At 39.5% G+C, this 27,799-nt stretch overlaps 1 protein-coding gene across 10 annotated transcripts in view; it reads right to left on the bottom strand.

Annotated features, from left to right (window-relative positions):
* Nucleotides 1-7,184, bottom strand: part of LOC147613089 (putative CoA ligase CCL8) — an 83,775-nt gene extending 76,591 nt beyond the window's left edge. For 8 of the 10 annotated variants that reach the window (XR_015263357.1, XR_015263356.1, XR_015263359.1 and 5 more), the window contains exons 1-4: nucleotides 6,516-7,125; nucleotides 5,654-5,869; nucleotides 5,355-5,547; nucleotides 5,182-5,270 (exon numbers count right to left, since the gene is read on the bottom strand). Coding sequence is in view for 5 of the 10 variants with exons in the window: in XM_086782392.1 (XP_086638518.1) it covers nucleotides 5,182-5,270; nucleotides 5,355-5,547; nucleotides 5,654-5,869; nucleotides 6,516-6,674 (657 nt within the window). In the remaining 5 variants the exon portion in view is untranslated. Of the gene's footprint in view, nucleotides 1-5,181; nucleotides 5,271-5,354; nucleotides 5,548-5,653; nucleotides 5,884-6,515 lie in introns of all 10 variants that reach the window. The other 2 variants (XR_015263358.1, XM_086782396.1) reach the window with 2 other exon arrangements.
* Nucleotides 7,185-27,799: the final 20,615 nt, after the last annotated feature.

Here is a 27,799-nt window from a genome sequence, read left to right as displayed (position 1 = left end):
AATATTGAATTATCTCTCTCTAGAATTTTTCTTCTCTCTAGATAAAAACAAGGAAAAATAATATTTTCTTGCATTCAAAAATAGAGAATGATTACGGGGGATTGAGGTAAAAGCTTATTCATTATTTATAGGAGGCTGAGGAGGAATCTTATAGGTCAAGATATGATGGATATATAGCCCATCATTATGCTTACATGGTAAAAGCAGTATAGGAGCTGGAGCCCACTTGTTTTGAGCAGGAGTTGGAGCTGCCTTTTTTTGAGCAAGCACTTAGAAATAAAAAATAGGAAGATGCCAATGAATGAGGAGATGGCAGCATTGGATGCAAATGCAACATGGGAGTTAGTGACTTTGCGGGGTATAGACTTTGGGATCCAATGAATAGAAAGATTATACGCAGCAATGATGTCATTTTTTATGAAACATGCATGTATAAGGAGCCTGCAAGGCAACAGGAGCCTAGCAGAGTCATCTTTGATGATGATGGACATCATGGACAACAACCAAGGGCTGTAAATCAGCCATTACAGCAACAAAACCAGCCCTTAAATGGTACTGAAAATGGTCCAAATGGACAGCCAGAGATGGCAGAAGACATCCCTATGGATATTCCAGAGTTAGAGGAGATACCGGGCATGATTTTTCAACCTTATGGCATGGAACAGGAGCCACCAATAGGTGATATGCATGCTGGACAGCAACCTGCAAATGATGGTCATTGGGTACGGAGGTCCACAAGACCCTCCAGAGCCCCTGACAGGTTTGTTCCAGGGGTTGACTACTTGATGCTCACTGACTGTGGGGAGCCCTCATGTTATAAGGAGGCTTTACAGAGGGCAGACAAGGCTCTTTGGGAGCGTGCCATGAAGTCAGAGATGGATTCTCTACACAAAAATGGAACATGGAAGTTGGTGCATTTGCCTACAGGCAAGAAGGTTTTGCCATGCAAGTGGGTTTACAGGCTCAAAGTTGCACCTGATGCAAAGCCAAGATACAAAGCCAGGTTAGTGGCTAAGGGCTTCAAGCAGAAATATGGTGTGGACTTTGATGAGATCTTCTCTCCAGTGGTCAAAATGACCACACTTAGAGCTGTATTAGCTTTGGTTGCTCATGATGATCTGGATTTGATTCAGATGGATGTGAAGACTGCTTTTCTTCACGGTGATCTCCATGAGGAGATATATATGCAACAGCCAGAGGGTTATGCAGTAAATGGAAAGGAGAAGCTTGTATGCAAGCTGAAAAAGAGTCTTTATGGGCTCAAACAGGCACCAAGGGAATGGTATCATAAATTTGATACATTCATGAAATCCCAGGATTTCAGGAGAAGTGACATAGATCACTGCTTATACACCAAGAAAGCTTTGGATGGCAGTCTATTGATCCTCATCTTGTATGTTGATGATATGTTGATTGCCGGGAAATCTCATAAAGAGATGGATGCCTTGAAGAAGAGGCTGCATCAGACCTTTGATATGAAGGATTTGGGTGATGTAAATCACATTTTGGGTATGCGGATACTTCGGGACAGAAATCAGCATGTGTTGTATTTGTCTCAGAAGGAATACATTGGCAAAGTTTTGCAGAGGTTCAATATGGACGGGGGGAAGAAGACTAGTACTCCTTTGCCTCCATATGTGAAACTCAGTGCTATGGACAGCCCACAGTCGGATAGTGACAGGGCTGATAGCCAAGATTCCGTATGCTTCAGCTTGTGGCAGTCTCATGTATGCCATGGTTGCTACTAGGCCGGACATTGCATTTGCAGTGGGAGTGGTTTCTAGATACATGGCTAAACCTGGCAAGAAGCATTAGGAAGCAGTGAAAGGTGTCATGAGATACCTAAAGGGCACACAGGATATGTGCATTTGTTTTGGCAAACAGGATGCATTAGTGCATGGTTACACGGATTCGGATTATGCCGGTCATCCAGATAACCGAAAGTCTACTACCGGTTATGTGTTTACATTCACAGGAGGTGCTGTGTCATGGATATCCAGGATGCAGAAGAGCACTGCCTTATCTACTACAGAGGCCAAGTATATTGCAGCCACAGAGGCTTGCAAGGAGGCATTATGGCTATCTCGGTTAGTGGTTGATTTGGGTTATACAGGGGATATTCCATTGTTGCATTGTGACAGTCAGAGTGCCATCCAATTGGCAAAGAACCCTGTCTTTCATGCAAAGACGAAGGATGTGGATGTAAAGTATCACTTCATCAGAGAGGTGATAGAGAACAAGCAAATTCAGCTTGTTAAGATTCATACGGATGACAACCCGGCTGATCTGTTGACAAAGAGTTTGCCTCCGGAGCGGTTTGCTCATTGCAGACACTTGATGGGCATTGGATGAGGCCTTGATATGGCCTTGTATATTATCATGTACATGCTGATTTTTCTTTTCCTTCATTTAAGGGCACTTTGCCTTTAAGTGGGAGGTTGTTGGGGTAAAGGCACTATGCCCACCCTTGTAATGTGTACAAGCCCATAAGTTATAGTACATAGTACACTTAGTACTTTTAATGTACTAAGTGCACTATGTGTACTAGTACAAATATACATGTGTGATAGGGGAGTCACACACTCAATTCTTTGATGAGTTGACATCCCCACAACTCTCTCTCTCTCCCTTCTTCTCTGTGTTTGTCTCTCACATGAAAACCTAACCCTAACTCTTAATCTCCCATCGTCATCAAGATTCAAGGGTACAAAGTAAAATGAAATGAACCGGTAGAGTATAGAGAGACCTCCAAAAGTGGGTATAAAAAACATCATCATCCTAGTGTTTTGAAGTTTGAACTTTGAACTTTGGGTCTTGAGAAAGACTTAAGGGAGGGAGGGAGAGAATGAGGGAGAGAGAGTGTGTGTGAGAGGGGCTGCCTTGGGCCCTTAAAGCCCCCGTCTAAAGACTCAAACCAGCATTTTTTTTATTTTATTTTTTTAATGTGGACGCCTCGATCAAGCAGTCGTACGCCTCTAACCGTTAGAGGCGCGCCTCGTAACTACTATGGTTTGAATGCCCTAAACAACCCAATGCTTCTCAAAACCGTAATGTGGAACCTTCAACTTCAGACAACTGCTTCGATAAAGAAAAGCATGCAGTAGCTCATGCACTTCATGTTAGTCCGGTAGACTTTATTGAGTCACTTGATGACACCATCGAGGATTCTTCCAGCATGACTTCAAAAGTGAAAAGTCCTTGGATTCTTTATCTCAACATGATGAGTCACCAACAATGGACTTCTTTGAAGACAGAGATTACCAAAATGGATATAACACTTGTTTCAACCTTACCCACATGGGATGACACAGTTGATATCAAGCAAGAGATTAATGTTTTCAACATTGCACACATTCTTCTAACAAGTTGGATAAGTACTTCACTACTATGAAGCAAAACCATCAACAGATACTATTCAAGTATCATTGAGAGAATTCATGGTTGAACCTTCAGATTCTTCTATACCGCAACATAGCCAAGTCAACTTCAAGCCCAACATTTGAAAGCTTCCAAAAAAGAAGAAGACATTAAAGAATGATGCTACAACTTTGGATTTAGAATTTGAAGCACGATAGCAAGACAATAGAGGAAACTTGTTCAACATTTCCCAGTGTGAGATTCACCACAAGCATAAATGGCAAAAGTCTCTTATTTAGCCGGAGTCTTATTTTAAGTGGGAGGGAATGTCACGATTGTTATTTAATCTCTCATAATTACACTTAATCATTGAAGGACACTAATGAAGGGTCACACCCTATCACAATGGTCGTCACCAAAGGACATGTCTATTCAAAGGAACACATCTAGTTATTAAAGGACATATCTCTACGTCCAAAGGACATAACTATTCATTCAAGAATCACACACTTTCATCAGGGATGTGCCTCTTCATTTGTCTCTCTTTAGGCCCTATTTAACGAGGCCTTGTGTCTCAATGCAACAACACAGCTTTCTGCTCTAAGCATCTTACTTTTCAATGTTATGTCTTTTAATCATGTCTTAAATCACTAATAGGCTAAGAAGTCCCCACAGTGTGTGTGACCAGAGCCTCTCTTTTTTTTCGAGTAAAACACGATTGATTATATTACCACAAAATCTCATACAAACACGCGCTAAAGTGCCAAAAATTACAAGTGTGACCAACCGCACTCAAAGGTAAAATTTTATGCCAAAAAACAAAGCCTATACAGAATCTCAGGGATGGAGATAAGAGATGCGAGACATAAAGCACTGTGAAGGAATGTACTTCCACAGTGGGGTACCGCCCGAAAATCTAGTGATGACTCCAAGTCTCCAGGAAACGTTCTCTCCGCAACTCACCAGATCAAGAGGAGAGAGTCATCAAATAGTCCCATTCACCCACAAAGCGTGTGAATGGTGTCGGACCAAATATATGCCAAAATCTGATGAGTGGAAGAAGATTCTCCTCCAAGAGTGTCGCGACATTTGGCCATCCAAATGTACAAGCCAATAACAACACCTATGATACTAAAGGTCTTTGAGCTATTCGATGGTTCCTGAGAATGCAAAGCATGATGAGGGATATCCAAAAAATGCATGCGAGCAAAGATCCCATGCTCGATGTGGAAAACTAAATCATCCGGAGCAGCCTTGTATCCAAGATGCCCGCCTACCAAATTTGGTAGCAACCAACAAAATGCACCCCACATAATGTAACTGAGGTCTAGAGAAGCCGAGAACACAGACCACTGCAAGTGAAAAGAATCACCCATTCGGCCTCCAATAGTCACTCTGCTGCTGACACAACGATAAAGACCTGACACTACTATAATCCACTCCTACAGAAAGCTGAGCCTGCTAAGAGTGCCCTCCAAGAAAGACCAGTCCACTCACAAGCTTTCTCAAAATCCAACAATAAAATGGCCAGAGGTTGCCTGCTCTGCCGAGCCCAGTGTGAGTGTGTGTGCATGAGGGCTGTGTGTGTGCTAGGTGTGGGTGTTAAAAGAGGGCTAAACAAGGGGGGTCCCCCCCCTTCCTTTGACACGTGAACAAGCGCTTACTAAGAGGTGTAAGAGTGTGTGTTTATGCATGTGAAACAATGCAAACATCCATTGTGTCTTCAACCTCTGATGACACACCACAAGCAGTCAGCTAGTCCTTTAACTCAATCACTAGAGCACTAGAAAGAATAAATCACAATCAAACTTACAATATGTCTACCTGGGCATTCATACCAAAATGTGTATGAACCACACCTTTCGGTTTCCCTGTGGTTCCACTGGTGTAAATAATCAACCCAGGGGTTTCTCCTGCAACAGGCTTGCCAAAACCCTTTGTTAGCTAGCAAAACCTTTACTTCTAAATCGAAAATTTCCAAGATGCTCACGTCCTACCTTCAAAAGTACAGAGACTAGTAACTTGAGCCAACACTTGCGGAAACCATGGTCCACTTGTACTTGAGACATTTGCCTCTCTCTTCTCGAAGCAAGGGACTTGAGGCAGAAGGAAAAGCTGAGAAGAACATTTCTTTGCAACATCCAACAGCCGTGCTTCATAATCACGTGTGCCCATCACTACGGCTACATCCTGTATGCATCAAAGCAAATCCTCCCTCTAAGATCTTATGCAGGATAAAAGTATGTTAGCTTGATTTGTAAGGCGTCAAAAAAAAAAGAACGTAAAGAAGCATTACCGCATCTTTGAGCATATGCAAAAGCTCAGCTTCTGGATGGCTAAGAGCCAAGGGGACTGCAATTCCACGACACAACCACGTTGCCCACATACCTGCCACAAACTCTGCACATGGCTTTGCTATAATACCTACTCGTGCTCCATCGAGGTCATGTAAAGAATTTGATGCAAAGGAGCCAGCTTTCCAGCCATTACTCTTTTTGGTGATCTCCAAAACCTGCAAAAGTAAAACTGCAAGACAATGAGTGACTGTGCCCAAAGTGTTTTTAAGTGGGTGTAGAAAGATGGTTAGCATGCAAGTTAACGCCAGAGCCTTCCACTCTCCAGTGTGCACTTGCTCCTCTACAACTGTTCATACATCTATATAGCAGAGTACAAGTGTGACATATATGTATGTATGTATATTTGTCTGCATCTATCAATATATACATGTACGTGTATGTGTATGTGTGTGTGTATTTGTATGTGTGTGTAACGTATGCATGTATGTATCTACCACACATATGCATGTATATGTAAATGCATGCATTTGTGTGTGTGTGCGCGCGCGCGCGCGCACGTTATGTATACATAAATGTATCTATCTATCTATCTACACAGCACATACATGTATATATGTATGTATGCACACACACACGCGCGCACATGTATGCATGTAGGCATATACGTATGTATACATCATGTAATCTACACGCACTTCTTATATGTATGTCTAAATGTGGCGTAACTATGTATGGCAACATGCCCATTTGCACATTAACATGTCACCAACTGCGCATTAAGTACAAAGACATGTTGGCACCTCTAGTGCTGGGAGAGCAGTGTCATTTATCAACTGCAACATAGATAAACATGACACTCACACGGGCCTTCTGAGCAAAGAAGATAGACTTCAACTCGGAGGAGATTGAGAAGGCAGACTGCAACAGTTGCCCATACGTGTGACAGCTCTCTTCCGCGGAGATGGCTAGAGTGCTCTGTGCTTTCAACCCAAGCTGTAGTGCCGCCTTAATCACGTCCATTCTCTGGTAAAGACGATGCTTTCAGTGTGATTGTAAGCCTGCCCGCTTGCAAGGGCCCAGCTACCGCCACATGACCGATGTAGACCCTTCCGTCACCCCCTGGGCCGCATGTTCACACGTGCGCAGCACCCCTTACACGCGCCAATACTTCTCACGCGTAGTCAGTTCGCGGTACTATCTAATTTCAAGATCAACTCTTCCAATGTACCCTGTAACCCTAATATACAACTTACAAGTGTTGATGTGATACTAATACAAATATACTTCATCTCAAGTCTATATATATATACCCCTATAAAAAAAAATGTGTGCATGATTAGATCTTCCTACATGAACTTGCAATCGAAAATTTGTAACCCACAGATCTAATTTCAATATCAACTCTACCAATACCTGCAAAAAAAAAAAAAGTGTGCATGATTGGATCTGAGTCTTCCTTCACGAGCTTGCAACAAGAGTCGAAAGTTTGTAACCCACGGCTAATTGTACCTTTACAAGTAAATCGGCAATGTTTGTAACCCATGGTTAATTGTACCTTTACAAGTAAATCGCACATTTGTCGCATACTTGTATAGTCATGTGTTTGCATGATTAGGCCTCGTATAGTCTTGGGTCACAAGGTTCTAGCTAAAAGTGTGTGGCCCCAAGGTCAAATGTCAAATTGCAAGTTCACAAGTAAACCAAACATATGGTATCTGCCTATAATAAAGCTAACATCAAATTCATAAACAAGCTAGTTGGTAAGGATGTGGCCCCTCAAAGCTACTAACAGCAACCCCTCAAAACTATAATTAGAGTTCGATGCCTCCAAAATTACACATTACTTTGGCATCTTTTGAGGAGTCTCCATGTTGGCCCAGAGAGGCCAAAAACTCACTTACTAAGGATGCAGCCCCTCAAAACTACAATTAAAGTTCGATTCCTCCAGGATTGCAAATTACTTTGGCATCTTTTGAGGAGTTTCCATGTTTGCCTTAGAGAGGCCATAAATTCTTTTCACTTACAGCCCCTGTTGACTGGCATCATTTTAGGACCAAAAGGTGATGCATAAGACATAGATACATGTGCCCTGTAGCCCCATTGTAGTTATGGCAAAGTCCATTGCTGCCATGCATCAACATCTAATCCTCTTGACTCCCCAAGAAAAGGGATGTCAAGAGTAAATGTTAAAGAAAGCAGCAAACAGAGTCAAAGAAATCATTTACGTTGGAGAAATCATTTGAGTTGGAGAAATCTTCAAGGTTGGAGGAGTACACATGGGGCACACCTTCTACTCATTGCCCCTGCATTCTTCAGTATGGGCATCACATATTTTTTTCATATCTCGCACCTAATGGTATGCACATACACATGCACTTGTAACTAGCCTCGTCAACGGCAACTCTCTAGGTATATCTTTGGATGGGGGGACCATGGTGGGCATAAGCTCAGCCCATGGTACAACCCATTACCTAGAGAACTATTGACCTTACATGTACCTCCAAGAGCTTCGATGTATGCAACCTCTGCTTCAACTTTAATTCAACACACATGCCCTCACCCTAGCCAACGTATTTTCCATGAAGAATCCCAATCTCTAAGTATCATGCCGTGACATCAAGACATAATATCATGTCGTGCTAAGAAGAACTAGACCACCATCTACCCATACAAATCATTCTATGGTGGTCCTGGCACTCATTTTGCCAATTACACAGGGTGCGGACTGCTTCTACCAACTATCTAATTTTGAAGGGTCCCAACCATTTTCATAATATAATGAAGCCTCACATGAAAAACTTCTACATCATTTATCCTTTCATGCCACCTCCACAAGTTACCTATGACCAAGAGGGTTACCCAAATCTTATCATTGATATACCTTGCATCTAACTGTGGATTGGTCTCAAACTGTATCTCTCTTTCCACGTCGACAGAAACTTCATCACCGACCTGGGTGTGACATGAGGATACGGTCTCACCATTAACAATGGAGGTATGTTAACCACTTTAGTTAACATGGTTTCACCCAATTGATGACCTACTATAAGGTTCTTTGTTATCTTACTCGCTCAAATTATCTTTTGTAAGACGACACTGGAACATATGAACCAATCTTACCTTAAGCGCAAAGAGAGTACTAGTCACTTGTATATAAGTCATTTTTGACACTAAGAAATAGACAATCATTCCCTTGCAATATAATACTTGTGAGCTCTTCTCTTCTATACTCTTGCTTCCTTGTATGCAATATATTAGATGCTTGCTTGAATGGGTTTGATTGTAGGTTTCCCTCTTTTGTTAGTGTCTTCCACACCCACCTTTTGTGAGAGAGAACCATCTCGAAAGCTCTCTCTTTTTGCCTCCATGTAGGCATAGGGAGCTCTTCTTTCACCCTATTGGCAAAGGAGCATTCCGGTCTCATAAGATGGATGAGCTAGGGCACCCACATCGGACAAGCTAGCACATTGGGAAGTTACAATTGCAGCACTAAGGCAAGGCCCAATGACACATGATTTGGCAAGGCTAAGGTAAGCTCATAACTTGAACACCCTTCTTTTTGGGACGAAGTTTAGCTTGAATCCTTGCTTCTCCTGATCCTTTTATCTTTTCTTCCATAGATTATAAACTTACCTTTAGCGTGTACATCTTCATTTTTTGAGAGAGAGAGAGAGAGAGAGAGAGAGAGAGAGAGAATGTTACGTTTTCAAAACTCAAAGGTGACCTTACATCACAATGTGTGTGCATGTGCACCTTTGACATGTACATTTTCATTTTGAGAGAGAGAGAGAGAGAAAGAGAGGTAAAGGTACTCAAAATTTAAAGGTGACCTTTGTGTCACAATGTGCATGTATGTGATGGTATGCTTGAAAAATTCATCATGGTAGGCTTTTAAAACTAAGAGGTGACCAAAGTAAGAAACCCCTAACTTTGTGTCACATTCTTTTGGTAGAGACATCAGGCAGATTTAGCCTTGGGTTATCTCACCTTACCTAACGATCCTAGTTGATCTACATGATTATGCCTAGCATCAAGATCTTTTAAAGCTCGCCTATGGTACTTATAGGATACCCTTGGAGGAAATTATAGCATGTTTCCAATAATTATAGGATAGTGAAGGTGGCATGCAAGTAATACTACACACAATAATCATGATGTGAAATTTTCATGTTGAACTTACTCATGTATAAACATTGATAATGAGTATAATGACAAATTGGGACCTAGTCAATACCTTGGTTGTATGGTGTAAGGAGGATTAAGTTTTTAAGGGGATGTACATATTAATAGCATTACCATCGCTTGTTATGCCATTGAGGAATAATATAGCATCCTAAAATTAGTATGTGTATTGCGTATTGTTAGAAGGGTTCAATTGCATTCACACGTAGCATATTTGGGATAAAGAAACCTAAGGAGTTAAGATTTGGTAAAAAGATACAAGCTATGTTTACCTTAAAAAAAAACCTCAAATTGTTTTTGCACAAAAAATTGGGTTGTACACAAAGACTAATAGTTTTTTACTAAGTAAGTGAAAACCATTGGAAAGATCCTAAAAAGGGCTTTGCGCTCAAATAAAATATTTTGAAATCGAACCACCACTGAGTGAAGAGTTATGGCTATTATAGTGAAGGGGTGTTAAAGGGCCAAAAATTTGATACCTTCTTAAATGATCAATGGTGGTAATAATCAGATGGGAGACCTTCTTGAATGAGATCAATGGTGGTAATGACCGATGGTAGTAATGAGCACCCTTATATTAGAGACTGGGACACCTTCTTAAATGGTGGTAATGACCGATGGTAGTAAATGAGCACCCTTATATTAGAGACTGGGACACCTTCTTAAATGACCAAGGGTAGTAATGAGCACTCTTAGGGAAGCTTCCACAGAAAGGGATCAAAGAAAAAATATCTCCATGGTTACCCAATAAAATGTTAAAAAGGGAAATTAAGACTTTATGCATATAAGCACATAGAGAATAGAGATAATAGCACAAATTGGAGATAACTTTATAATTACTATCAAATTAGGAAATTACAGAGACTAACCCCTAATTGCTACCCTCGTTGCAAGTAGACTTTTTTTGGGAGGCAAATAGTAGTGAAGGTCCATCATGGAGGATTCATGAAATGAGAGATGTAATACTCAACACAACTGATACACATACATGAAAATGTATGACATACTTAACCAAGTAGAGAAGCCAATAAAAGGGATGGATGACACAAGTACATAAGAGGTTTTCATTAGCATATCATCCATCCAATCCATCCTTGAAATGGAGAGAAGGGCTTCTTTTATAGATGGAGAATCCTCTCTCTCTCTCTCTCTCTCTCTCTCTCTCTCTCTCTCTCTCTCTCTCTCTCTCTCTCTCTCTCTCTCTCTCCATTCACATAAATGAATATGTCACCATCAATTTTCCTTCATATTTGCTTTTAACATGTGTCTCTTTGAGTTCTTTAATTAAAGAATTATTGACTTTGGAGATAAGAGAAAACCTACCTTTAGCCCATTCATGTACACACATCAAAAGTCTCCTTAGTCCACCTAGGATTTCTAGAAGGACTCTTTTATATTATGCATCCTTCCACATGCTCTCCATGTACCATCTTCCACATGCTCTCCATATGCCATCCGACATCTCTACACACTCCTCCACATATCACCCTTTTGGGTTGTTATATGGTGAAAGCTAATTTAAAAATATATAAAGGAGCCTTGTAAGCATTTAGGCCCACTTTTATGTTCACGTCACTATACAAAGTAGCTATACCAAAGTGTTTATAGATCATACTCTTGGTATTTACAATGTGCACTACCGCACATGAAATAAAATCTTAGGAAATAAAAAATATTTGAAGAGAAGTGCTGTCAAGAACCACTGCATTGTTAAGATGTTGATATGCTATCATACTATTGTTTGGGCACTTTATTATCGCTCTGCAAAGTCTCCAAAAATATAGAAAAGTTAAAATTTAAAGATATTCATTTTTGGTATCATATCTTCCCCCCCCACCATGCATGTCAAGGGGGTCTATTGACTATGGTGTTTGAATGTAGATCTTCACTCGATACTTTGTTAGGGTAACTTGTTGGTACCTCTTAGACACCTACATCTTCTTAGAGTTAAGTTTTATTTTTTATGTCTTTTCTTCACCTTAAAAGAACCTTCCTAGTCTATGGAGGACGAAATGTCATCATCATAGTGTAGAGTGTAAGAGAGAGAGAGAGAGAGAGAGAGAGAGAGAGAGAGAGAGAGAGAGAGAGAGAGAGAGGAGAGAGAGAGAGAGAAGAAAGAAAGTTATATTAACGTCCACGGAATGCCTTGAAGGCATATGGGACCAAAAACCGGTACCTCGCAGTCATTATTATAATGCACCTCAGGGTGCACTTAGGCACAAGCAAAAGATTAATGAAAACCCTATGATGATAAACAACTATCTGTGATACAAAAAAAGCTGATGGCACATTAGAATGCTAGTCAATTGGGTTTAGGCTTACGAAAGTCCTCGATTATTGCCCTTCTGTTTGTGGGTAGACTACCCACTTTCCAGCTTGGTGGGCTACTCGAACTTTGGCGAGTTCTGCACTTTTGTTTTTAAGCTGTGGGGGAGTGAGTTCATCATGTAATGATTTGGACTTCGATTATTGCCCTTCCATTGTCACGGTAGACTGCCCACTTTCCAGCTTGACAGGCTGCTCGGACTTTGGCGAGTTCTGCACTTTTGTTTTTAAGTTGTAGGGGAGTGAGTTCATCAGCTAACCAGAGCCTGGTGCGAGAGAGAGAGAGAGAGAGAGAGAGAGAGAGAGAGCTCGACATGTGTGTGTGTGTGTGTGTGTGTGTGCAAATATATATTTATGTACAATATACATACATACACACACACACATATACTTTTAAGAGAGAGAGAGAGAGAGAGAGAGAGAGAGAGAGAGAGAGAGAGAGAGAGCTCGACATGTGTGTGTGTGTGTGTGTGTGTGTGTGTGTGTGTGTGTGTGCAAATATATATTTATGTACAATATACATACATACACACACACACACACATATACTTTTAAAAGATTAATATTCTTTGAAAAAAATAAATTACATTAAAATGATAACATTATTTAAAGGTGATAATCACCATTCATTTGGTGTATACTTTGTACCTATTGTGATATTCTTGTTGTTGTGTACTTCTTTTTGCTCCTCTTTACAATGAACTGCACAATTTCATTTCCATCTTCTAAGAAAAATCTATGTTTCACCAATGGTCGAGTTCTCGTGTGCAAAGTTCTTACAATAATAAGTAGGCTCCATGCAATTCTATGGATTGCAAGCATTAGTGAATATTGGGTCCCAAGAGTTGCATGTTCCTCTAGAGCCTACCTCTAATTAGGGGGAGGAGTTATATATATACTTGAAGACTTACTTTCAGCTAATTACTCCGCAATAGTTGATGCTTTGTTAAACTCAAACCCACAACTGATAACCATCTTAGATAGCCTGCCCAGAGCCTACCTCTAATTAGGGGGAGGAGTTATATATACTTGAAGACTTACTTTCAGCTAATTACTCCGCAATAGTTGATGCTTTGTTAAACTCAAACCCACAACCGATAACCATCTTAGATAGCCTGCCCAGAGGACTTCCACCTCAATCAAATGTGATAGATTTATGCAGCCCCTTATAAGATAACAACAAAACCAGTGCATCAACCTCATCCACAGTTGCAAGAGGAGAGAGTAAAAGCATCTTGGAATACCTTTGGAGCATGAAGAAGGGAAACACATTAACAAAGATTTTGTTAAATCTCTTATTACGGTCCTGGAGATTCCTAGAAAATATAATGGTGATATTGCATTTGATTTGATTTCCCACCAACCATGGGATCACGTGTAGGAATGGACTCCATGGAGCATAAGTATGATCCCTACTAGTGGTCAAAGCCATAACCTCCAACATTGCCTTCCCTAGAGTGTGTTAGAGAAGCCATTGCCTAGGTAGTTTGAAGCGTATGAATGAGTTTTACCCATGAGACTAAGGAACCATAGGGTCTCAAACACATCACATTTTAGTGGGAGCATGCCAAGGGCACTGACCACTCACTAGAGGAGTGCAATAGTGCATCTCGAAAGCTCCTTTGCCATTACTGCTCAATGCTTACGATGTGCATCGCTACATGCAGTTGCCACATCTATTATGTGATGCCATCCGATGAGACAATGAGCCAATTAATAATACACATCGGTACCCATGAACATAATGTACAGGTAGGCACATCAAAGGCGATAGGACAAAGTAAATGGTGTCCAGGGTGTTAGGAGTAGATCACAATGCCAAGGCAAGAAAGGTACAAATGTTTGTTGCAAAAGAAATTGTGATGGCAACGCTAGTGTAAGAAGGTGGTTCGTCACATTTCATTTTGGGGAATAAGAGTTTACAAATGTCATAATAAATGTGGTCAAAGGATTTAGATTGTGTTAAAGAGCGTAAATGACTTGAGTTTTGACCCAGCATGCAGGCTCTCCTTACAATTGTGCGACATGTGAAATGAAATAGGAGGATATGAAGGCCTAATGTTTGTTTTGGGAGTGCATCAATGAGATGATGGATAAGCATGGTTGACGCAGCATGTAGGCTCTCCTAACAATTGTGCGACATGTGAAATGAAATAGGAGGATATGAAGGCCTAATGTTTGTTTTGGGAGTGCATCAATGAGATGATGGATAAGCATAGTTGTGAAAGGGTAGATTTCTTTGGTTTCATGGCAGTAGACGATGCACAAGCTAACTGGAATGCAGTTTAACATGTATTCATGATGGTAAAAATAATGTCCTGATAGGGAGAGATTATGCCTATTTCATTAGGAGCAGAGCATAGTTTCCCAGAAAAAAAAATGCGTGCACCACATCTCAAGGTGAGCACAAAGCAATGTGTGAGAAGTGGTGCATGGCTCCTACTAGTGAAGCTGCATCAGTAGAGAGAGAGAGAGAGAGAGAAAGAGAGGTAAAGGTACTCAAAATTTAAAGGTGACCTTTGTGTCACAATGTGCATGTATGTGATGGTATGCTTGAAAAATTCATCATGGTAGGCTTTTAAAACTAAGAGGTGACCAAAGTAAGAAACCCCTAACTTTGTGTCACATTCTTTTGGTAGAGACATCAGGCAGATTTAGCCTTGGGTTATCTCACCTTACCTAACGATCCTAGTTGATCTACATGATTATGCCTAGCATCAAGATCTTTTAAAGCTCGCCTATGGTACTTATAGGATACCCTTGGAGGAAATTATAGCATGTTTCCAATAATTATAGGATAGTGAAGGTGGCATGCAAGTAATACTACACACAATAATCATGATGTGAAATTTTCATGTTGAACTTACTCATGTATAAACATTGATAATGAGTATAATGACAAATTGGGACCTAGTCAATACCTTGGTTGTATGGTGTAAGGAGGATTAAGTTTTTAAGGGGATGTACATATTAATAGCATTACCATCGCTTGTTATGCCATTGAGGAATAATATAGCATCCTAAAATTAGTATGTGTATTGCGTATTGTTAGAAGGGTTCAATTGCATTCACACGTAGCATATTTGGGATAAAGAAACCTAAGGAGTTAAGATTTGGTAAAAAGATACAAGCTATGTTTACCTTAAAAAAAAACCTCAAATTGTTTTTGCACAAAAAATTGGGTTGTACACAAAGACTAATAGTTTTTTACTAAGTAAGTGAAAACCATTGGAAAGATCCTAAAAAGGGCTTTGCGCTCAAATAAAATATTTTGAAATCGAACCACCACTGAGTGAAGAGTTATGGCTATTATAGTGAAGGGGTGTTAAAGGGCCAAAAATTTGATACCTTCTTAAATGATCAATGGTGGTAATAATCAGATGGGAGACCTTCTTGAATGAGATCAATGGTGGTAATGACCGATGGTAGTAATGAGCACCCTTATATTAGAGACTGGGACACCTTCTTAAATGGTGGTAATGACCGATGGTAGTAAATGAGCACCCTTATATTAGAGACTGGGACACCTTCTTAAATGACCAAGGGTAGTAATGAGCACTCTTAGGGAAGCTTCCACAGAAAGGGATCAAAGAAAAAATATCTCCATGGTTACCCAATAAAATGTTAAAAAGGGAAATTAAGACTTTATGCATATAAGCACATAGAGAATAGAGATAATAGCACAAATTGGAGATAACTTTATAATTACTATCAAATTAGGAAATTACAGAGACTAACCCCTAATTGCTACCCTCGTTGCAAGTAGACTTTTTTTGGGAGGCAAATAGTAGTGAAGGTCCATCATGGAGGATTCATGAAATGAGAGATGTAATACTCAACACAACTGATACACATACATGAAAATGTATGACATACTTAACCAAGTAGAGAAGCCAATAAAAGGGATGGATGACACAAGTACATAAGAGGTTTTCATTAGCATATCATCCATCCAATCCATCCTTGAAATGGAGAGAAGGGCTTCTTTTATAGATGGAGAATCCTCTCTCTCTCTCTCTCTCTCTCTCTCTCTCTCTCTCTCTCTCTCTCTCTCTCTCTCTCTCCATTCACATAAATGAATATGTCACCATCAATTTTCCTTCATATTTGCTTTTAACATGTGTCTCTTTGAGTTCTTTAATTAAAGAATTATTGACTTTGGAGATAAGAGAAAACCTACCTTTAGCCCATTCATGTACACACATCAAAAGTCTCCTTAGTCCACCTAGGATTTCTAGAAGGACTCTTTTATATTATGCATCCTTCCACATGCTCTCCATGTACCATCTTCCACATGCTCTCCATATGCCATCCGACATCTCTACACACTCCTCCACATATCACCCTTTTGGGTTGTTATATGGTGAAAGCTAATTTAAAAATATATAAAGGAGCCTTGTAAGCATTTAGGCCCACTTTTATGTTCACGTCACTATACAAAGTAGCTATACCAAAGTGTTTATAGATCATACTCTTGGTATTTACAATGTGCACTACCGCACATGAAATAAAATCTTAGGAAATAAAAAATATTTGAAGAGAAGTGCTGTCAAGAACCACTGCATTGTTAAGATGTTGATATGCTATCATACTATTGTTTGGGCACTTTATTATCGCTCTGCAAAGTCTCCAAAAATATAGAAAAGTTAAAATTTAAAGATATTCATTTTTGGTATCATATCTTCCCCCCCACCATGCATGTCAAGGGGGTCTATTGACTATGGTGTTTGAATGTAGATCTTCACTCGATACTTTGTTAGGGTAACTTGTTGGTACCTCTTAGACACCTACATCTTCTTAGAGTTAAGTTTTATTTTTTATGTCTTTTCTTCACCTCAAAAGAACCTTCCTAGTCTATGGAGGACGAAATGTCATCATCATAGTGTAGAGTGTGAGAGAGAGAGAGAGAGAGAGAGAGAGAGAGAGAGAGAGAGAGAGAGAGAGAGAAGAAAGAAAGTTATATTAACGTCCACGGAATGCCTTGAAGGCATATGGGACCAAAAACCGGTACCTCGCAGTCATTATTATAATGCACCTCAGGGTGCACTTAGGCACAAGCAAAAGATTAATGAAAACCCTATGATGATAAACAACTATCTGTGATACAAAAAAAGCTGATGGCACATTAGAATGCTAGTCAATTGGGTTTAGGCTTACGAAAGTCCTCGATTATTGCCCTTCTGTTTGTGGGTAGACTACCCACTTTCCAGCTTGGTGGGCTACTCGAACTTTGGCGAGTTCTGCACTTTTGTTTTTAAGCTGTGGGGGAGTGAGTTCATCATGTAATGATTTGGACTTCGATTATTGCCCTTCCATTGTCACGGTAGACTGCCCACTTTCCAGCTTGACAGGCTGCTCGGACTTTGGCGAGTTCTGCACTTTTGTTTTTAAGTTGTAGGGGAGTGAGTTCATCAGCTAACCAGAGCCTGGTGCGAGAGAGAGAGAGAGAGAGAGAGAGAGAGAGCTCGACATGTGTGTGTGTGTGTGTGTGTGTGTGCAAATATATATTTATGTACAATATACATACATACACACACACACATATACTTTTAAGAGAGAGAGAGAGAGAGAGAGAGAGAGAGAGAGAGAGAGAGAGAGAGAGAGAGAGAGAGAGAGAGAGAGCTCGACATGTGTGTGTGTGTGTGTGTGTGTGTGTGTGTGTGTGTGCAAATATATATTTATGTACAATATACATACATACACACACACACACACATATACTTTTAAAAGATTAATATTCTTTGAAAAAAATAAATTACATTAAAATGATAACATTATTTAAAGGTGATAATCACCATTCATTTGGTGTATACTTTGTACCTATTGTGATATTCTTGTTGTTGTGTACTTCTTTTTGCTCCTCTTTACAATGAACTGCACAATTTCATTTCCATCTTCTAAGAAAAATCTATGTTTCACCAATGGTCGAGTTCTCGTGTGCAAAGTTCTTACAATAATAAGTAGGCTCCATGCAATTCTATGGATTGCAAGCATTAGTGAATATTGGGTCCCAAGAGTTGCATGTTCCTCTAGAGCCTACCTCTAATTAGGGGGAGGAGTTATATATATACTTGAAGACTTACTTTCAGCTAATTACTCCGCAATAGTTGATGCTTTGTTAAACTCAAACCCACAACTGATAACCATCTTAGATAGCCTGCCCAGAGCCTACCTCTAATTAGGGGGAGGAGTTATATATACTTGAAGACTTACTTTCAGCTAATTACTCCGCAATAGTTGATGCTTTGTTAAACTCAAACCCACAACCGATAACCATCTTAGATAGCCTGCCCAGAGGACTTCCACCTCAATCAAATGTGATAGATTTATGCAGCCCCTTATAAGATAACAACAAAACCGGTGCATCAACCTCATCCACAGTTGCAAGAGGAGAGAGTAAAAGCATCTTGGAATACCTTTGGAGCATGAAGAAGGGAAACACATTAACAAAGATTTTGTTAAATCTCAAAGAGGTTATTACGGTCCTGGAGATTCCTAGAAAATATAATGGTGATATTGCATTTGATTTGATTTCCCACCAACCATGGGATCACGTGTAGGAATGGACTCCATGGAGCATAAGTATGATCCCTACTAGTGGTCAAAGCCATAACCTCCAACATTGCCTTCCCTAGAGTGTGTTAGAGAAGCCATTGCCTAGGTAGTTTGAAGCGTATGAATGAGTTTTACCCATGAGACTAAGGAACCATAGGGTCTCAAACACATCACATTTTAGTGGGAGCATGCCAAGGGCACTGACCACTCACTAGAGGAGTGCAATAGTGCATCTCGAAAGCTCCTTTGCCATTACTGCTCAATGCTTACGATGTGCATCGCTACATGCAGTTGCCACATCTATTATGTGATGCCATCCGATGAGACAATGAGCCAATTAATAATACACATCGGTACCCATGAACATAATGTACAGGTAGGCACATCAAAGGCGATAGGACAAAGTAAATGGTGTCCAGGGTGTTAGGAGTAGATCACAATGCCAAGGCAAGAAAGGTACAAATGTTTGTTGCAAAAGAAATTGTGATGGCAACGCTAGTGTAAGAAGGTGGTTCGTCACATTTCATTTTGGGGAATAAGAGTTTACAAATGTCATAATAAATGTGGTCAAAGGATTTAGATTGTGTTAAAGAGCGTAAATGACTTGAGTTTTGACCCAGCATGCAGGCTCTCCTTACAATTGTGCGACATGTGAAATGAAATAGGAGGATATGAAGGCCTAATGTTTGTTTTGGGAGTGCATCAATGAGATGATGGATAAGCATGGTTGACGCAGCATGTAGGCTCTCCTAACAATTGTGCGACATGTGAAATGAAATAGGAGGATATGAAGGCCTAATGTTTGTTTTGGGAGTGCATCAATGAGATGATGGATAAGCATAGTTGTGAAAGGGTAGATTTCTTTGGTTTCATGGCAGTAGACGATGCACAAGCTAACTGGAATGCAGTTTAACATGTATTCATGATGGTAAAAATAATGTCCTGATAGGGAGAGATTATGCCTATTTCATTAGGAGCAGAGCATAGTTTCCCAGAAAAAAAAATGCGTGCACCACATCTCAAGGTGAGCACAAAGCAATGTGTGAGAAGTGGTGCATGGCTCCTACTAGTGAAGCTGCATCAGTAGAGAGAGAGAGAGAGAGAGAAAGAGAGGTAAAGGTACTCAAAATTTAAAGGTGACCTTTGTGTCACAATGTGCATGTATGTGATGGTATGCTTGAAAAATTCATCATGGTAGGCTTTTAAAACTAAGAGGTGACCAAAGTAAGAAACCCCTAACTTTGTGTCACATTCTTTTGGTAGAGACATCAGGCAGATTTAGCCTTGGGTTATCTCACCTTACCTAACGATCCTAGTTGATCTACATGATTATGCCTAGCATCAAGATCTTTTAAAGCTCGCCTATGGTACTTATAGGATACCCTTGGAGGAAATTATAGCATGTTTCCAATAATTATAGGATAGTGAAGGTGGCATGCAAGTAATACTACACACAATAATCATGATGTGAAATTTTCATGTTGAACTTACTCATGTATAAACATTGATAATGAGTATAATGACAAATTGGGACCTAGTCAATACCTTGGTTGTATGGTGTAAGGAGGATTAAGTTTTTAAGGGGATGTACATATTAATAGCATTACCATCGCTTGTTATGCCATTGAGGAATAATATAGCATCCTAAAATTAGTATGTGTATTGCGTATTGTTAGAAGGGTTCAATTGCATTCACACGTAGCATATTTGGGATAAAGAAACCTAAGGAGTTAAGATTTGGTAAAAAGATACAAGCTATGTTTACCTTAAAAAAAAACCTCAAATTGTTTTTGCACAAAAAATTGGGTTGTACACAAAGACTAATAGTTTTTTACTAAGTAAGTGAAAACCATTGGAAAGATCCTAAAAAGGGCTTTGCGCTCAAATAAAATATTTTGAAATCGAACCACCACTGAGTGAAGAGTTATGGCTATTATAGTGAAGGGGTGTTAAAGGGCCAAAAATTTGATACCTTCTTAAATGATCAATGGTGGTAATAATCAGATGGGAGACCTTCTTGAATGAGATCAATGGTGGTAATGACCGATGGTAGTAATGAGCACCCTTATATTAGAGACTGGGACACCTTCTTAAATGGTGGTAATGACCGATGGTAGTAAATGAGCACCCTTATATTAGAGACTGGGACACCTTCTTAAATGACCAAGGGTAGTAATGAGCACTCTTAGGGAAGCTTCCACAGAAAGGGATCAAAGAAAAAATATCTCCATGGTTACCCAATAAAATGTTAAAAAGGGAAATTAAGACTTTATGCATATAAGCACATAGAGAATAGAGATAATAGCACAAATTGGAGATAACTTTATAATTACTATCAAATTAGGAAATTACAGAGACTAACCCCTAATTGCTACCCTCGTTGCAAGTAGACTTTTTTTGGGAGGCAAATAGTAGTGAAGGTCCATCATGGAGGATTCATGAAATGAGAGATGTAATACTCAACACAACTGATACACATACATGAAAATGTATGACATACTTAACCAAGTAGAGAAGCCAATAAAAGGGATGGATGACACAAGTACATAAGAGGTTTTCATTAGCATATCATCCATCCAATCCATCCTTGAAATGGAGAGAAGGGCTTCTTTTATAGATGGAGAATCCTCTCTCTCTCTCTCTCTCTCTCTCTCTCTCTCTCTCTCTCTCTCTCTCTCTCTCTCTCTCTCCATTCACATAAATGAATATGTCACCATCAATTTTCCTTCATATTTGCTTTTAACATGTGTCTCTTTGAGTTCTTTAATTAAAGAATTATTGACTTTGGAGATAAGAGAAAACCTACCTTTAGCCCATTCATGTACACACATCAAAAGTCTCCTTAGTCCACCTAGGATTTCTAGAAGGACTCTTTTATATTATGCATCCTTCCACATGCTCTCCATGTACCATCTTCCACATGCTCTCCATATGCCATCCGACATCTCTACACACTCCTCCACATATCACCCTTTTGGGTTGTTATATGGTGAAAGCTAATTTAAAAATATATAAAGGAGCCTTGTAAGCATTTAGGCCCACTTTTATGTTCACGTCACTATACAAAGTAGCTATACCAAAGTGTTTATAGATCATACTCTTGGTATTTACAATGTGCACTACCGCACATGAAATAAAATCTTAGGAAATAAAAAATATTTGAAGAGAAGTGCTGTCAAGAACCACTGCATTGTTAAGATGTTGATATGCTATCATACTATTGTTTGGGCACTTTATTATCGCTCTGCAAAGTCTCCAAAAATATAGAAAAGTTAAAATTTAAAGATATTCATTTTTGGTATCATATCTTCCCCCCCACCATGCATGTCAAGGGGGTCTATTGACTATGGTGTTTGAATGTAGATCTTCACTCGATACTTTGTTAGGGTAACTTGTTGGTACCTCTTAGACACCTACATCTTCTTAGAGTTAAGTTTTATTTTTTATGTCTTTTCTTCACCTTAAAAGAACCTTCCTAGTCTATGGAGGACGAAATGTCATCATCATAGTGTAGAGTGTGAGAGAGAGAGAGAGAGAGAGAGAGAGAGAGAGAGAGAGAGAGAGAGAGAGAGAGAGAGAGAGAGAGAGAAGAAAGAAAGTTATATTAACGTCCACGGAATGCCTTGAAGGCATATGGGACCAAAAACCGGTACCTCGCAGTCATTATTATAATGCACCTCAGGGTGCACTTAGGCACAAGCAAAAGATTAATGAAAACCCTATGATGATAAACAACTATCTGTGATACAAAAAAAGCTGATGGCACATTAGAATGCTAGTCAATTGGGTTTAGGCTTACGAAAGTCCTCGATTATTGCCCTTCTGTTTGTGGGTAGACTACCCACTTTCCAGCTTGGTGGGCTACTCGAACTTTGGCGAGTTCTGCACTTTTGTTTTTAAGCTGTGGGGGAGTGAGTTCATCATGTAATGATTTGGACTTCGATTATTGCCCTTCCATTGTCACGGTAGACTGCCCACTTTCCAGCTTGACAGGCTGCTCGGACTTTGGCGAGTTCTGCACTTTTGTTTTTAAGTTGTAGGGGAGTGAGTTCATCAGCTAACCAGAGCCTGGTGCGAGAGAGAGAGAGAGAGAGAGAGAGAGAGAGAGAGAGAGAGCTCGACATGTGTGTGTGTGTGTGTGTGTGTGTGTGTGCAAATATATATTTATGTACAATATACATACATACACACACACACATATACTTTTAAGAGAGAGAGAGAGAGAGAGAGAGAGAGAGAGAGAGAGAGAGAGAGAGAGAGAGAGAGAGAGAGCTCGACATGTGTGTGTGTGTGTGTGTGTGTGTGTGTGTGCAAATATATATTTATGTACAATATACATACATACACACACACACACACATATACTTTTAAAAGATTAATATTCTTTGAAAAAAATAAATTACATTAAAATGATAACATTATTTAAAGGTGATAATCACCATTCATTTGGTGTATACTTTGTACCTATTGTGATATTCTTGTTGTTGTGTACTTCTTTTTGCTCCTCTTTACAATGAACTGCACAATTTCATTTCCATCTTCTAAGAAAAATCTATGTTTCACCAATGGTCGAGTTCTCGTGTGCAAAGTTCTTACAATAATAAGTAGGCTCCATGCAATTCTATGGATTGCAAGCATTAGTGAATATTGGGTCCCAAGAGTTGCATGTTCCTCTAGAGCCTACCTCTAATTAGGGGGAGGAGTTATATATATACTTGAAGACTTACTTTCAGCTAATTACTCCGCAATAGTTGATGCTTTGTTAAACTCAAACCCACAACTGATAACCATCTTAGATAGCCTGCCCAGAGCCTACCTCTAATTAGGGGGAGGAGTTATATATACTTGAAGACTTACTTTCAGCTAATTACTCCGCAATAGTTGATGCTTTGTTAAACTCAAACCCACAACCGATAACCATCTTAGATAGCCTGCCCAGAGGACTTCCACCTCAATCAAATGTGATAGATTTATGCAGCCCCTTATAAGATAACAACAAAACCGGTGCATCAACCTCATCCACAGTTGCAAGAGGAGAGAGTAAAAGCATCTTGGAATACCTTTGGAGCATGAAGAAGGGAAACACATTAACAAAGATTTTGTTAAATCTCAAAGAGGTTATTAAGGTCCTGGAGATTCCTAGAAAATATAATGGTGATATTGCATTTGATTTGATTTCCCACCAACCATGGGATCACGTGTAGGAATGGACTCCATGGAGCATAAGTATGATCCCTACTAGTGGTCAAAGCCATAACCTCCAACATTGCCTTCCCTAGAGTGTGTTAGAGAAGCCATTGCCTAGGTAGTTTGAAGCGTATGAATGAGTTTTACCCATGAGACTAAGGAACCATAGGGTCTCAAACACATCACATTTTAGTGGGAGCATGCCAAGGGCACTGACCACTCACTAGAGGAGTGCAATAGTGCATCTCGAAAGCTCCTTTGCCATTACTGCTCAATGCTTACGATGTGCATCGCTACATGCAGTTGCCACATCTATTATGTGATGCCATCCGATGAGACAATGAGCCAATTAATAATACACATCGGTACCCATGAACATAATGTACAGGTAGGCACATCAAAGGCGATAGGACAAAGTAAATGGTGTCCAGGGTGTTAGGAGTAGATCACAATGCCAAGGCAAGAAAGGTACAAATGTTTGTTGCAAAAGAAATTGTGATGGCAACGCTAGTGTAAGAAGGTGGTTCGTCACATTTCATTTTGGGGAATAAGAGTTTACAAATGTCATAATAAATGTGGTCAAAGGATTTAGATTGTGTTAAAGAGCGTAAATGACTTGAGTTTTGACCCAGCATGCAGGCTCTCCTTACAATTGTGCGACATGTGAAATGAAATAGGAGGATATGAAGGCCTAATGTTTGTTTTGGGAGTGCATCAATGAGATGATGGATAAGCATGGTTGACGCAGCATGTAGGCTCTCCTAACAATTGTGCGACATGTGAAATGAAATAGGAGGATATGAAGGCCTAATGTTTGTTTTGGGAGTGCATCAATGAGATGATGGATAAGCATAGTTGTGAAAGGGTAGATTTCTTTGGTTTCATGGCAGTAGACGATGCACAAGCTAACTGGAATGCAGTTTAACATGTATTCATGATGGTAAAAATAATGTCCTGATAGGGAGAGATTATGCCTATTTCATTAGGAGCAGAGCATAGTTTCCCAGGAAAAAAAATGCGTGCACCACATCTCAAGGTGAGCACAAAGCAATGTGTGAGAAGTGGTGCATGGCTCCTACTAGTGAAGCTGCATCAATAGAGTCTCAATTAATACGTCAATGGTGGTGCAATGGTCATGTCATGAATAGGAATTTTCAGCTTGGTTGAGCTAGTGGGAGGTGTACATAGCACATTGGGGTTTAGTCATGATAATAGTAGAGAGAAGCAATGATGGTCCAAATACCCCAAGAACAAACCTAACAGAAAGCAAGCATGGGAGTTGGCTTGTAGGGGAAGGATGTAGATGCAAGATTTATCTTTATGATGCATGTACTGTCAATATGGTAAATGCAATTTTACAAAGCACTAAGTAGGACCAAGCTTAGAGAAACTAACAGAACGAATGTCTATAAGCCTAGCCTAAGTGGTCCGAACGGTCAATTAGGTAATTGAAGGAACACCTATATATAAGGCGCCTACCCCCCTAACCGGTGACAAAGAAACTGCATGTCATAATAGACCAACCTTCCGCCGCCGTTGTGGTCATTGATGAGGCCATGTATAATCCAAAGTATAATGCGCATGTACGAGACCGCAAATGTGGAGGGAGGCCATATAAGATCAATTTTAAGAACCACGATACAACCACTATTCCTCAAAGAACAGCGAAAGTCATAGAGATTAGTATGATTGAGTGCAAGGTGAATGAAGCAATGTGGGCAATCTGAAGGACATGCCTTGGCAGCAAGGTCACATGCAGTGGAATGCCTTATGGTGGTAAGAAGTGCGGGTAACACATAGCCAGTATGCCCATCATTCAAAGGTTATCACAAGCACCCTAATGGTCTCATCAAACAATGGATGCGGTTTTGCCTTGATCACGTACTTTATTGCTATATTGTGGACACCAACATAGATCCAAAGTCCAATCCACCACCCTGGTCAGTTGCTATGGGAACTAACCTCACAGACGAGGAGGTCTATTCATTATAGGAAGGTGGATACTAGGTGAAGATGAAGAATGCAGAAGGTGTTATGCGCCCACCCCACCTAGTAACAATGGGGCTCCAAGGTCCTTTACAATAGCAAGTAATAAAGAACCACCATATGGGTCCACTACAAACATAGAGGCAAGTGGCTCATGCATGCAAAATGGCATAAGAGTCAAGTATTGCCCTTCGATATTAGAGGAAGCGGCCAAAAAAAAAATGCCACTTTGAAAATGAAAACCAGGGTGGTAGAAGAAGTGCAGAGACTGGAGCACAAGCATGAAGTTTTCAAGATCAAATCGCACGGGGGTGATGCACACATTGGAAAATATGATATACGTGTATACGTGTACATATTTTGATAGAGAATCCAAAATGAAACTTTATCTTGCATGTAAGTACCTGTACTTCATATATATCTTGCATGTAAGTACTTGTACTTCATATATTGACACGGATCCAATTATAGGAAAATAGAGTAAAAAGGAACTTGCAAAGAAATTGATTAAATCAAACCAAACAACTCACCAAAAACCACAAGTTCAACATATTCAATATTTGAGTGAATAACAAATAATTCTTAGCTCAAAAATCACGACTCCAACATTGGGTGCAATCACCCCCTCTCATGTGTGTGGACTCTCCCCACACGAGTATTTATGCAATTCTTTATTCCAAATTAGGCCATAGCCTCCAAAAATACAAAAAGGTGCTTTTCTTGCAGGACACTCTCTTATGCTCAAAATAGAGTGTCCATAAATTGAGGCTAGGGTTTAAAGCATATCATGCTTTACAAAATATTAAAGTTCAAGTCTATAATTAATAAACTAAGGCTTTCCAAAATAAATCAAAATGTGCACAAACTAGCAAATACATATACAAAGCTTGTTTACAAAAATGTGTACCAAATAATTATGTACGAATTATTCTCAATCTTTGGAATCTTTTTCACCTATAAAATAACCAATAATAAATTGGTAAACAAATATTTCATAAGTATACAAACCATAACCACACACATGTTTGCCAAGCGTAAGTAACCTAGGAATCACCCTTCCATACAAACCAATTAAAACAAACATTGTAGGCCCCAACCATATGTCAATTTAGGGCAAGCTTAACAGCTAGAAATTTTTCAACACTCTTAAGTTGACGCTTTTCAATTCTCAAAAGTACATAATCTTCAATTTCAAAAGTTATAGCTTTACGTTTACGGTTTGCTTTCTTAACATATTGCTCTTGACCACCATGAGCAATATAATGTTTTACACATTCAAAATGTTGTTAAAATCGATAATGAATTGATCAACAGCTTTGATTTTGTGGGAAAATCTAGTTACCGGAATAGGCAAAGGTTTTCCATACATAATTTCAAAAGGTGCTCGACTAATAGAGCCGAATGAGGAGTATTATTGTAAGCAAACTAGAGAAGATGAATGTACTTATCCCATGAATTAGGTTGTTGGGCAATATAGATTATGAATAGATCCAATATAGTACTGTTAGGTAACCTCAGTTTGTCCATTTGTTTCTAGATGGAAAGTTATGGAAAAATCTACCTTAGTGCCTAAGGTGGAGAAAAGAATGATCCAAAAGCTACTACAAAATCTTGAGTCTATGTCAGAAACAATGACTTTTGGCAATCCGTGATGTACAAAGATTTCTTTGATAAATATAATCATGGCTTGCTGAGAATTCAAAGTTTTCTTACAAGGTAAGAAATATGCTTGCTTACTTAAATAGGCAACTATAGTCTAAATCATATCATTATGACTCGATGTAGTAGGCAAACTCGTAATGAAGTCCATAGATATTTGTTCCTAAGTATCATTAAGGATTGGTATAGGAGTAAGAAGTCCTTGGGTCTTACCTTTGTAGCTTTTAATTTTCAGACAAATATAATATTTA

This window comes from Cibotium barometz, chromosome 44 (assembly GCF_041138505.1).
Source record: "Cibotium barometz isolate CiBa-2024 chromosome 44, ASM4113850v1, whole genome shotgun sequence".
NCBI lineage: Eukaryota > Viridiplantae > Streptophyta > Polypodiopsida > Cyatheales > Cibotiaceae > Cibotium > Cibotium barometz.
The sequence above is the reverse complement of the archived record's forward strand: the minus strand, read 5'-3'. Positions and strand labels throughout refer to the sequence as shown.